General features: G+C 39.4%; 1 protein-coding gene across 7 annotated transcripts in view; it reads left to right on the top strand.

Annotated features, from left to right (window-relative positions):
• The window catches only part of ASPH (aspartate beta-hydroxylase), a 107,748-nt gene that overhangs the window by 72,311 nt on the left and 22,937 nt on the right, over positions 1–12,500 (top strand). For all 7 annotated transcript variants that reach the window (XM_017727491.1, XM_017727496.1, XM_017727492.1 and 4 more), the window contains 4 exons: positions 2,376–2,526; positions 3,556–3,692; positions 9,038–9,136; positions 9,807–9,896. In XM_017727491.1, coding sequence (XP_017582980.1) covers positions 2,376–2,526; positions 3,556–3,692; positions 9,038–9,136; positions 9,807–9,896 — 477 coding nt within the window. The remainder of the gene's footprint in view (positions 1–2,375; positions 2,527–3,555; positions 3,693–9,037; positions 9,137–9,806; positions 9,897–12,500) is intronic.

Here is a 12,500-nt window from a genome sequence, read left to right as displayed (position 1 = left end):
AGGGTTAGGGTTAGGGTTAGGGTTTGGGTTAGGGTTAGGGTTAGGGTTAGGGTTTGGGTTAGGGTTAGGGTTAGGGTTAGGGGTAGGGTTAGGGTTCGGGTTTGGGTTAGGGTTAGGGTTAGGGTTAGGGGTAGGGTTAGGGTTCGGGTTTGGGTTAGGGTTAGGGTTAGGGTTAGGGTTTGGGTTAGGGTTAGGGTTAGGGTTAGGGTTTGGGTTAGGGTTAGGGTTAGGGTTAGGGTTTGGGTTAGGGTTAGGGTTAGGGTTAGGGGTAGGGTTAGGGTTCGGGTTTGGGTTAGGGTTAGGGTTAGGGTTAGGGGTAGGGTTAGGGTTCGGGTTTGGGTTAGGGTTAGGGTTAGGGTTAGGGTTTGGGTTAGGGTTAGGGTTAGGGTTAGGGTTTGGGTTAGGGTTAGGGTTAGGGTTAGGGTTTGGGTTAGGGTTAGGGTTAGGGTTAGGGTTTGGGTTAGGGTTAGGGTTAGGGTTAGGGTTTGGGTTAGGGTTAGGGTTAGGGTTAGGGTTTGGGTTAGGGTTAGGGTTAGGGTTAGGGTTTGGGTTAGGGTTAGGGTTAGGGTTAGGGTTTGGGTTAGGGTTAGGGTTAGGGTTAGGGTTTGGGTTAGGGTTAGGGTTAGGGTTAGGGTTTGGGTTAGGGTTAGGGTTAGGGTTAGGGTTTGGGTTAGGGTTAGGGTTAGGGTTAGGGTTTGGGTTAGGGTTAGGGTTAGGGTTAGGGTTTGGGTTAGGGTTAGGGTTAGGGTTAGGGTTTGGGTTAGGGTTAGGGTTAGGGTTAGGGTTTGGGTTAGGGTTAGGGTTAGGGTTAGGGTTTGGGTTAGGGTTAGGGTTAGGGTTAGGGTTTGGGTTAGGGTTAGGGTTAGGGTTAGGGTTTGGGTTAGGGTTAGGGTTAGGGTTAGGGTTAGGGTTAGGGTTAGGGTTAGGGTTAGGGTTAGGGTTAGGGTTAGGGTTAGGGTTAGGGTTAGGGTTAGGGTTAGGGTTAGGGTTAGGGTTAGGGTTAGGGTTAGGGTTAGGGTTAGGGTTAGGGTTAGGGTTAGGGTTAGGGTTAGGGTTAGGGTTAGGGTTAGGGTTAGGGTTAGGGTTAGGGTTAGGGTTAGGGTTAGGGTTAGGGTTAGGGTTAGGGTTAGGGTTAGGGTTAGGGTTAGGGTTAGGGTTAGGGTTAGGGTTAGGGTTAGGGTTAGGGTTAGGGTTAGGGTTAGGGTTAGGGTTAGGGTTAGGGTTAGGGTTAGGGTTAGGGTTAGGGTTAGGGTTAGGGTTAGGGTTAGGGTTAGGGTTAGGGTTAGGGTTAGGGTTAGGGTTAGGGTTAGGGTTAGGGTTAGGGTTAGGGTTAGGGTTAGGGTTAGGGTTAGGGTTAGGGTTAGGGTTAGGGTTAGGGTTAGGGTTAGGGTTAGGGTTAGGGTTAGGGTTAGGGTTAGGGTTAGGGTTAGGGTTAGGGTTAGGGTTAGGGTTAGGGTTAGGGTTAGGGTTAGGGTTAGGGTTAGGGTTAGGGTTAGGGTTAGGGTTAGGGTTAGGGTTAGGGTTAGGGTTAGGGTTTGGCTTAGGGTTAGGGTTTGGGTTAGGGTTGGGGTTAGTTTTAGGGTTAGAGTTAGTGTTAGGGTTAGGAGTTAGGGTTAGGGTTGGGTTAGGGTTAGGTTAGGGTTAGTGGCTAGGGTTAGGGGTTCGGGTTTGGGTTAGGGTCAGGTGTAGGTTAGGGTTAGGGGTTAGGGCTAGGGGTAGGGTTAGGGTTAGGCGTTAGGGTTAGGGTTGGGGTTGGGGTTAGGTTTAGGGTTAGGGTTAGGGTTAGGGTTAGGGTTAGGGTTAGGGTTAGGGTTAGGGTTAGGGTTAGGGTTAGGGTTAGGGTTAGGGTTAGGGTTAGGGTTAGGGTTAGGGTTAGGGTTAGGGTTAGGGTTAGGGTTAGGGTTAGGGTTAGGGTTAGGGTTAGGGTTAGGGTTAGGGTTAGGGTTAGGGTTAGGGTTAGGGTTAGGGTTAGGGTTAGGGTTAGGGTTAGGGTTAGGGTTAGGGTTTGGGTTAGGGTTAGGGGTTAGGGTTGGGTTAGGGTTAGGGGTTAAGGTTAGGGGTCAGGGTTGGGTTAGGGTTAGGGTTTGGGTTAGGTTTAGGGTTAGGCGTTAGTGTTAGGGTTAGCGGTTAGGGTTGGGTTTGTTTTAGGGTTAGGTTAGGGTTGGGTTAGGGTTAGGGTTAGGGTTAGGGTTAGGATTTGGGTTACGGTTAGGGTCTGGGGTTATGGTTAGGGGTAGGTTTGGGGTAGGGTTGGGTTAGGGTTGGGTTAGGGTTAGGGTTAGGGGTTAGGGTTAGGGTTAGGGGTTAGGGTTAGGGTTAGGGTTGGATTAGGGTTAGGGTTAGTCTCCTAATAATGGTTTTGTGATTCTTTCTAGTGTGAAGATGACTTAGCTGAGAAAATGAGAAGCAATGAGATGCTGCAACAAGCTATCCACACCTATGATGAGGTGGTTAGTCTGCCAAATGTCCCTTCAGACCTGATAAAACTGAGCTTGAAGCGGGAAGCAGACAGGCAGCAGTTTCTTGGTAAGTTTTGGGGGTGGTATAAAAATTACAGAAGTGTGAGCAAGGATTTCAAGAGATCCCTAAGGATTTAGAAATGCCAATTCTATTGAATTTGTAGTAGGACTTGTCTTCCTAGTGTCTTAAATTAAAAACATTTTTACGTTATTTAAAATTTTTCTGGGGAGTTAGTGCCTATAATTTATGATAATAGGGCCTGTAGAAAGCTGCAGCAGATGCTATGAGAAGCTATGATGAGAGGTCAAAAATTTTTATTGACAGACAAAGAAGAAACTTTTCTTTTTCTACTGAAGCTGAAGAAAATCAAGAGGACATTACTGGCATAAGCAGAGTAAACATACTCAGAATAAAATTTCAGTAAACATAGAGAAGAATAGAATTGAACACAGGGATAACATCCCCAAGATTTAGGTTTAGATTCTAGTTCTAGACCTCAGTTCTGTGGTGTATGAGAAGTTCTGATTAGAATAAGAGGCACAATCAAGAGTTCTGTTCCCATGGGTTGGATTTTTAATATCAAGTTGTTTTGATCTTGCTGTTCCTTAGCAAGACCTCATTTAGGAAGTCAAGGAACATACTTAATTTTAAGCATGTAAAGCATGATAAATTTCATAATGGAAGTAGAGTAGAACAATTACTTAACACTAGAAATTAATTTAATTAATTAAGGTGAAGTTTATTATTATATGTTTACTTAGTTTTGTCCAGTGCTTTGCTATCTGTATATGATGGAGCAACCAAAGCTTAAATAATGTTACTTCTGCACTGTGAAGGGTCCTCCACAAGAGGCTGCCATAACACTGCGTGATTGCAGTGATGCCCTGGAATATTCCCGGTACAACTACACCCCCAGTGACAGGCAGGCAGCTGAATGTGCTCCTGTCTGTACAAGTTTTTCCGGGTTCTCCTTCTTGATCATCAGTGGAAATGGAGCACTTGCCTCTGATTTGTGTTTCCTTAGATGTTGTGTAAACGTCTCACTACTGTTTCTTATATCTGCGCTTGTAATTAAGTCTTGTTCAATCAAATCAGGTCGCATGAGGGGTTCCCTGGTTACTCTACAGAAATTAGTTCAGCTGTTTCCCAGTGAGACTTCATTCAAGAATGACCTTGGTGTTGGTTACCTCTTGATAGGAGATAACAGCAATGCTAAGAAAGTATATGAAGAGGTGAGTTTCCATTCCAGCCAAGGAAAATTTACATTCCTATGTTAATTTGAAAGAATGATTGATTTTAATTTTTTTAGTTGTTAAACACGTCACATGAGATTTTGAAGGGTTAATACAGATACGATTTTTTTTCTAGTGCAGTCATCTTCTAATTTTAATTCATATTTTCTGATACTGTCATGCTAAGTTTTTCCTCATTGACAGAGGAATGCAGGTTATTTCCATATGCATTATAATAATTGAATCTTTTGCCTTCTGGTAGTCAAGTTTGGAATATATTGATAACACATCTAGATGTGTTGTATGTATTGTGTAATATGTGATGCATACCATAAAAAAAGATACCCAATCTTCAAGACAAGGAAGCAGAAGTAAGCCAGTTTCTCTACAGGAACAGCATCTCTAACCATGTGATCAAGTAGATCAGTACTCACAAAGATTTTTAACCTTAGCCTTTTCATCTTTTTATAGGCAGCTTAAAATCTGTTATTCTTTCATGATGTTTGTAGTGTGGACAATTCATTGGATTTATATTTCTGTCTTATGCTATGGTTATCTGGCTGGGGAAACTTCACTGCCTGGAAAGACCACTCTGCTCCTGTGATCTAGAAACCCTGTTAACATCTGGAAACGGTCTGACAGATGTGGAGTCTGACATCATTGGTAGAGCACCTGACCAGAAATGGTCTTGTCGATGTTGGCACACTTGTGGTGCTTGTGTAGGACAGTCTTGGTAATTGTCTGGTTATGGAGGCTGGGGAGGCATCAGCAGGATTAGTGCCACCTCCTGAGAATAAAGGCTCAGTTTTCTACCCCCCACATCTGGGTGTCAGAAGGGATTCTCATCTCTGGTAGTTTCTCAAAGAGAAGGAGGATGTTCAACCACATTCCTGTGTTGGAAGCAGGAGCCAAACACTAGGAATACCATTTTTTTTTTCTCAAACTCCTCTAGTAGTCTCAGATGTTGCCAGAATAATGTTTGCTTTGCTACTTTGCCTACCTTTTAGGTCCCTCCATAAAACATTTCTGTCCGATAGTTTTTGACTTGCTGTCAAAAATTCTCAGAGGATTGGAAACATCGGCTTTTAAAGATAGAATTTATTAAACAAACCTGCTACTCAAGCTGCAAGGAATTTGAGAAAACAAAAACATACTCCTTTTGGGCAAGATTTTCTTTTGCAATTGTTCAGTGTTTTGCTGCAAATAACATAGTTGTGAGAATTTCTCAATAATCAGAGGGATTTTTATACATGGAGAAAGGTCACGAATTTGCTGTATAATTACTTTGACACTGAGTTTTTTATACTTCAGAAGAAATATGTAGGGCTCTGATTAAGAACAGATATGCAACTGGCATGCTTTTAATGTATTGTTTTCCCTTCTTCTCTATCCAGTGTAATTACTCTGTTTTGCAGTTCACTAACACTGAAATAGAATAGAGCATGGTGATGTTCTGTCCTTGTAAAAGGTGGACAAGTAATTTTTTTTAAAGGACTTTGATTAATTTTTTTTAAAATCATGGAGGGGTTTTTTTTAAAAAACCCATATTTTAGGTGTTGCTCAGGCTGAATTCCAACACAGTAATGTAATTTTCTTGTTGTAATTCAGGATAAGTTTACACTAAGGCTTTTAAGAAAGAATACATAGCCAAAGAAACAGGGAGAATCTCTTTGTACCTGCTTTCGTTCCTGGTTCTTCTGAAGGCTTCTTGCATGATTTGGGGCAGATTACTTGGGGGTTACATGGCCTGCCCTGGAGTGCTTTGCTCAGCTGTTGCAATGCATATTTAGTAAGTGCTTGGCATATGGTTTTGAGCTCCTACCATAGGTGCTCAGGTTCTCTGCGTGGTAGAGAAAGGGGCAAACTGAATAGTGGTTCTGCGGGCCTCAAGGAGATTTCTTGTTCTTCCCATGATTTTTGAAAAAACTAGGAAACTTCTGAAGTGTGACTAAGTCCTCCTCACATGTGTAATCTTTTGATAGAAAAATGTTAAGAGAGCACAGACAAGAGCATGAACTCAGTGCTGCAAAGTAGATACCTCCAATATTTATGAATCCTGGGTTCTGTTTACCACTGTAAGGATGTTCATGCATTTTATTCAAGTGTTCTTTAATGCAGAAAGCACAGGCATCTTAGAGTTCAGGACCTCAAGAGTCTCAGCTTTTTGTTGATACCCCTCTAGTCTTATTCATGGTTGTCTAACTTCCTGTGTATGTGGTACTTGTTTCTGCTGCTCAGGTAAATTCCCAAGCAGTTAAACACTCTTCTCCGTGGCGGAAATTAAACTCCAAATTTCCCATTTCCTGGGAATCTGCAAAAGGTACCTTTACTTGCTGCTGTAACATTTCAATCTCAATTCAATGTTACTGATCTGTGTTAAGCATGGACTGAGCACATGCAACCAGATGAACCCTTCACAGGCACTGTTCCCTACCTGGGATCACAGTACATACCAGTTCAGACCAGACTAACCCTAGCTTGCATCATCTCCAAGGAACTGAATAGAATCCCAGGGAATCCTAGTGGATAAAACTTTCTGCTTTTGCTTTACATTTAATAACCAGTTTACGTATTTTCTAGTCAATTCCTGTTTTTCTTTCCAAATTTGTTACATCTTAGCAGCTTATTTTAAAAGTCTTTAATATATATTTCTTCTTTTAGCTACAGAAGCAATGTGTATAAACACTGAGCTTCAGACCAAGAGAGTTTTTTGCTTCCAACTGTAGTGTGGTACAGTATAACTTGCCTAAAATACACTTTTCTAGATTGTGTTTGCCAGAATTTTTGCTGAACCACAGATGGAAAATGGTGCCCAACTGGAGAGGATTTCAGTTTTGCCTCTAATATTAAATAATTTTCTTTTGAATATTGCACTTAGGGAAATGGACGTAATGTTAAGGGTAATCCTAGTAGAATTCAGAGCTATTTGTATTTTTGAAGAAAACATAACTTTAAAAGTAGTCCTGGTAGAATTCAGAACTCTTTTTGGTTCAAACATCTACAGATTATAAAAAAATACAGCGAAAGAGAACTTTGTAAGACTGGTTACTCAGCTGATGGCACTTCTTCTGCCTCCATGCTGAGCCATGTGTGCATGGTTCAGTGCAGCATTATACAGCACGTGTAAGCCAGCTCTGATTGAGCTATCTCAGGTACCAAAACCAGAATATCCACATTAGCACAGTACTCTGCCCTGGCTAATTAGCCACTGATAGCCCCAGAGGTTAATTTCTATATTCATGATTAATATTTAATGGGCTATGAGCAGTTTAGTAAAACTTATTTCTAAACACAATTAATATTGCATGCAGCAACAGCAACAGAGTAATACAATTTACATTAAATACTTCCAGTGTAATTTCTGCTGATTGTATCTCTTCGCTTCTCTTTAGGGGCTCTGAATGTAGATCATTCCTTAATGCAACTCGGCATACTTTAAATGAACCGTAATACAGAAAATTCTATTCTGTCTTAATTAATCAGATAGCTTTATCCTATAGTTAAGGAAACTGTAACAAAATTATGTGGCTAATAAATATTTCTGTCAGTCATTTCATTTCACCCTGCAGGTACAGATTCTTGGATCAAAACAATTATACACAGAATGCTGTAGTCAAAAGGCATAAGATGCAGAAGGTGGTAGTGTATTCTTACACTAGGGATCATGCTCATCCTTACTGTGGTACTTTTTCCTAATAATATCTCATACTATGGACTTCAGATAAATTCTCAAATTGTTTGTTCCTTCCTAATAACTCTTTTCTGTGAAAAGAAGTGAAATGCTGCTGGTTTTAACTCATAACATTTTATGCTTTCATTGTTGTGATTTTTGGTTTTGCTTGGAAGTAGTTGGTGTGCATAAGATTTGAGAAAAGAGAGAAATTGGTCCAGAGAACTTCTTATGATGTTTCTTGTAATTTTTTTGATTGAAAAATTATGTCAGACAGTGACTGGAAAAGGCAGAGGTAAAATAACTATAATGTATGCAGGCATTTTATCCATGACATAAGTTTAGTAGCTTCAGAAATGGATTTAGGCAAGAGAAAATGCTCATCTGTCTGTTGTTTTGTATTCAGCAGCTGTCTAGACATTGAGTGGGTATCAGCCTCTGTAATTCCACTGAATGCCACGTTCCTGTGATGATCCTCACAGACTAAGGGTCTAACCTGATAAGGCTGTCCACCCTTATTTTAAGAAGAGGAGAGGTGTAAAAACAGATTAACTTGACCATGTAATTGATACTGCATAGAGCTGCAAATTATATTGAATATCTACATAATAGAAGTGCAGAGCTGAAAAGTAGATCAAGACATTCTCTCTGATTTTCCCCTTGGCTGAGGCAGACCAAATGCACTTAAATTATCTGGCTGGTGTTGAGGGTGCATGTTTCAGAATTCAGGTTGGCCAGCTTCACACCTCCTTCCCCTGAGACACTGTCCCATACACTGCTCCTTTCCTATAGCCGTCCTTGTACTCACAAATCTTTCTCTTGCACAGTCCTCCTGAAATATCCGTCTCTGTACACTTACCCATGAGCTTTCCTATTCTGCAAAATTAAGCCAGTTTCTAACTCAGATAGTATCTGAATCTTGTTGAGGGTACAAAATCTTTTAGCTGAATTTAGGGCTTGATCTTGGTCAGAGTGCAGTACACAACTATACAAGAATAATTTATCCATCACCTTCTAGTGTGAAAGCACGTTGAGTCACTACTGCAGTAGATTTCTTACTACCTTCTTTCTCATGGCCAGAAAAGTGCACATTGTTCCAGAGAGTGCTCCAGTTTACCACTGTGCTGAGAGTGCCCTTGATGTTCCAGGGTTTGCACGTCCCCATCACAAGATGCTGGCATTACTTTACAGCTTCTTTCTAAGCTGTAGTCACTATGCTTCACATATTTTCTCTTGCAAAAACTAGTTTGCCACCAGTGGAAACCTACCTAATTTAAAACTGTTTCAGGTATGTTTCTGCTGCAGACTTTTTCGAGAGTAGCTGCTTTCCTTCAGATTAGTCAAACCTGGAATAAGTAACTCAGGTGTTAATGGTGGGTTTAATTCTGTAATGTAGTATGCTGTACCTCAAGAGAGAAGTATAGAAAAGGATGAACAACTGAAAAACAAAGCAGCTCCTGTTGAAATAATTTTATTTCTGAGGCTTCAAAGTTTGGCTTGTCTGGAGAAAGGACAAAAGTGAATGAGGAAAAGAAAGTAAAGACAAGTCAAGGGTTTCCCTGAGAGTCAGTAAAGGAAGAAAATATCATTGTGTTACTAACTAGTAGTATGTACACAGGTTTGTTAATTCGCATAGATTCATACAGGTGTATTTAATTCATTTGCTCTCAAACAGGTTCTAAGTCTGGCTCCAAATGATGGCTTTGCCAAAGTACATTATGGCTTCATCCTGAAGGCAGAAAACAAGATAGCAGAGAGCATACCTTATCTACAGGTACTTTCTTACCCACAGTAAATTTTTTACCAGCAAAAAGTGGAATTGGAATGTATAAAATGTGTACTAATTACAAATCACTGCTTAAGCTATTTGTTGGAGTTATACTGGTGTATCACTGCTTATGAACTGGAACAGATTTGTACATTGAAACTTGTCAATTCTTAAACATCGAGTATTTGTTTTATTAATGGTTAACCTGAAGTGCAGAGCTGTGAACCTCGAATTTTTGGGGGGTTGGTCATATGCTGCAAACATAAGGTTCTTGAAAGATCCAGAGAAGGCTTAGGTATACTTCTGAATGGGAAGAAATACTACAAAATAAAATCTTGATCCAGCTTTGTAAAATGCTTGTATATATGTTTATAGGGCCAGGGGCAAGTATCCATCTCTGAATATGACTCTGTTTTGGCGGGACTGAGGGGAGAGGCTGTGGAATTTGGAAAGCTGGTAACATTTCTCAGTGACTTTTTGCTGACATACTGTATTCATTCAGCTTTAGTTCCAAGTTACCGTGGTGGTTACATTTTCTACCTAATTTCATTGCCTGTCTCTTGCATAGAATTGGCAGCCTATTTGACAGCCCACAACCATCAAATGAATTCTTTTAGAAGTCATATTGGAGTTCATGTACTTTTCATTTTTATTTATTTATGTACTTAATTTTTAGGAAGGACTAGAGTCTGGTGACCCTGGCACAGATGATGGACGTTTTTATTTTCATCTGGGTGATGCCTTACAGAGGATGGGAGACAAAGAGGTACATGTTTAACATGTTCTTGCTTTAAAATCGAAATCTCTGAGGGACTGTGGAATCCAGAAAAAACCTTTAATAATGGGTTTAATATTGAAAACATGAATAGTCCTATTGCAACAAAAATCTAGAACATGTGTGTAGATGTCAAAATGATCAACAACAGCAAAAAATCTGTCGTTAGCATTACAATACAATCTCTCAGTACCCCTTGCTTTAGATTTAACTTAAACTGTCGAAGCTGGCATAGGGCAGCTTAAAACAAGGGATTTAAAATTTACAAGAATTTTAAATGTTTCTAGAATCTGTTTTCTGCTTATATCACTTACAATACAGATTTTAATGAGAGTTAAAAGAATCAGTTACATGTATGTTACTGTACAGAAGTTTCTGTATAACAGTATTTTGTAAATCTTTCTTTCTTTCCAAGGAAAAAGCACTAATGAGTATGTGATAAAAGAGGATAATGAGAGGACTGAATGTGGAGGCTGAGTTGCAAAATTTTTTCAATAACTGAATTAGCAAAATCAATTAGGAAAACAGAAATTTGTATTATGTATTTTGAGTGCCCAACAAAAACAAACATATGACACTGGAAGCCATAAGAGTTTCTAGTTTGTTTATTTGAAATCAAATTATACTTAAAAGCTAAGTTTTAATATGTGAATTAACACTACTCTCATGGTAGGGGAGCAAAGGGCCTTTTTTGAAGACACTGACTAGTAATGAACTTTAATACGGGCATGAATTTAAAAACAACACCAAAAAAAACCCCCAATCCATTCTAATTCCTAGGTGAGAAATATGAAAAAAAATAAGCATTAAAAAGCAGAGTAGAAATAGCCATGAAAATCACTGCTTTTTAATTACTTACCTAGTAATGGCTGCAATATTAATACCTAAAAAACTGTAAAAAAATGTCGAGCTCTTTAGTACTGTGGCCCAGTCAGTAGGTGGTTCTCCAGGATGACCTGTAGACAAGTGGGCTGTGCTGAAGCCTCTGTAGATGATCTTTCTCAAGGCTAGTTCATGAAGTTAACTTTTTTTTAATAATTCATGGAGCTTTTATTACAATATTTTATACATACAGTAGATCTAGAACATGGAGATGTAATATTTGAATTTAACGTTAGATTGCCTTCCCTGCAATACTATTCCAATAAGATTTTTTTTTAATTGCTCATTTTTAAGTGAGAATTAGTTGTCCTCATTTTACTTAGAAACCCATGTATACATCACAGACATACGCAGAGTCTGCTTTCACACTCTCTCTATCTAACTCTCTCTCCTTCTCTCAAGTCCATGTACATTTCCATGGGACATTCTGGGTTGAGTTGCTGAGCCTAGAACATCCCTTTGCAATATTTGACTAAAGATACCGCACAGATGTAATTAATGTGCATCATCTCTAACCCCAGGATAATTATGTGTTAGTGTTTATGGAGTTAATGGCCAAATCTGCTGTAGTAAAAGTTTAATTAATCACAAGTGAACTTCTTGGGATAGAGGAGACTTCTAAATTTATGAGTGGAAAGTCCATTGTTCAGCTAAATTTTTCTCACTGACCTTGCTAGACTTGCTGAATTTCAAGATTTAATCAAGGAAACAGATCAATATTTAAGTTACATGTGAAATTGCTGTCACTGAAGGTTTGTTGAAGGGAGATATTCATCTATTGGAGCTAAATTAGCCAATGAATGTGGCCTTGGAAAGTGTTAGGGAAACAGTATTGAGTATGCCCTTTCCAACTATAATTTGATAAAATGCCAAATTGGCTTAAGATAAATTAAAACCGTGGAAATTATTACAGAACAAAGAAATCTTCACACATGCTATATAAACTGAGTGCATCTGAAACAATTTTTTCCTGGAAAAGAGAGCCACACTGTTGTAGCCCTCCTGAATAATACCATGTTCCACTGCCAAGACCTACATGAGAAAAGAAATGTTTCTTACAGAGCCTTGGGAATGGAAAAGATGAGTGAGGCAACCTAACCCTACTCCATCCTGGTAAAGGCAACTTCCGTAGCACAATTCTTCTAATAAATAAAGATTAACTGTATTATACATCATGATTATAGCTGATGTATCTTAAAAAGCAGCAACAGTCATACTCACCACTCAGTGGCTGAAACAAGTAATTCATTCCCCTTATCATTTGGGCTAACTGCAGACATTGCAAATGAATGCAGGCAGTCAGCATGAACAATCTATTGGTATCTCACTGGTATTACAACTTTGGGGAGCAAATGTTATAAATCACAATGCTTCCATTTCAGAGGATTAACCAAGATTACAACAAAATTTAAAGATGTACTGTGTATTACCCAGAGGTAATACACAGTATTTTTTTGACCCATGCACAATTTTACTGAGCTTCTCTAGGGAGAAAAAGATGACAGTTTATATATGATCGGATGTTATTCTGCTCATCCACACTACTTTTGTGTACTTCAAATAAATACTGTACGGCAACATTGTATTGCAGAATTTCCTCCATACTTTGGGAGAGTTATAAACATCAGAGCACCACATTTTTTAAAAACTTGAAGAAAATTTTCAGTCTCTCAATGAGGACTTTGGCCAGTTTCTGTTCAAGGCGGAGATTGC

Source organism: Corvus brachyrhynchos, unplaced genomic scaffold, assembly GCF_000691975.1.
Source record: "Corvus brachyrhynchos isolate BGI_N302 unplaced genomic scaffold, ASM69197v1 scaffold60, whole genome shotgun sequence".
Taxonomy (NCBI): domain Eukaryota; kingdom Metazoa; phylum Chordata; class Aves; order Passeriformes; family Corvidae; genus Corvus; species Corvus brachyrhynchos.
This window is presented reverse-complemented; position numbering and strand designations above follow the sequence as displayed.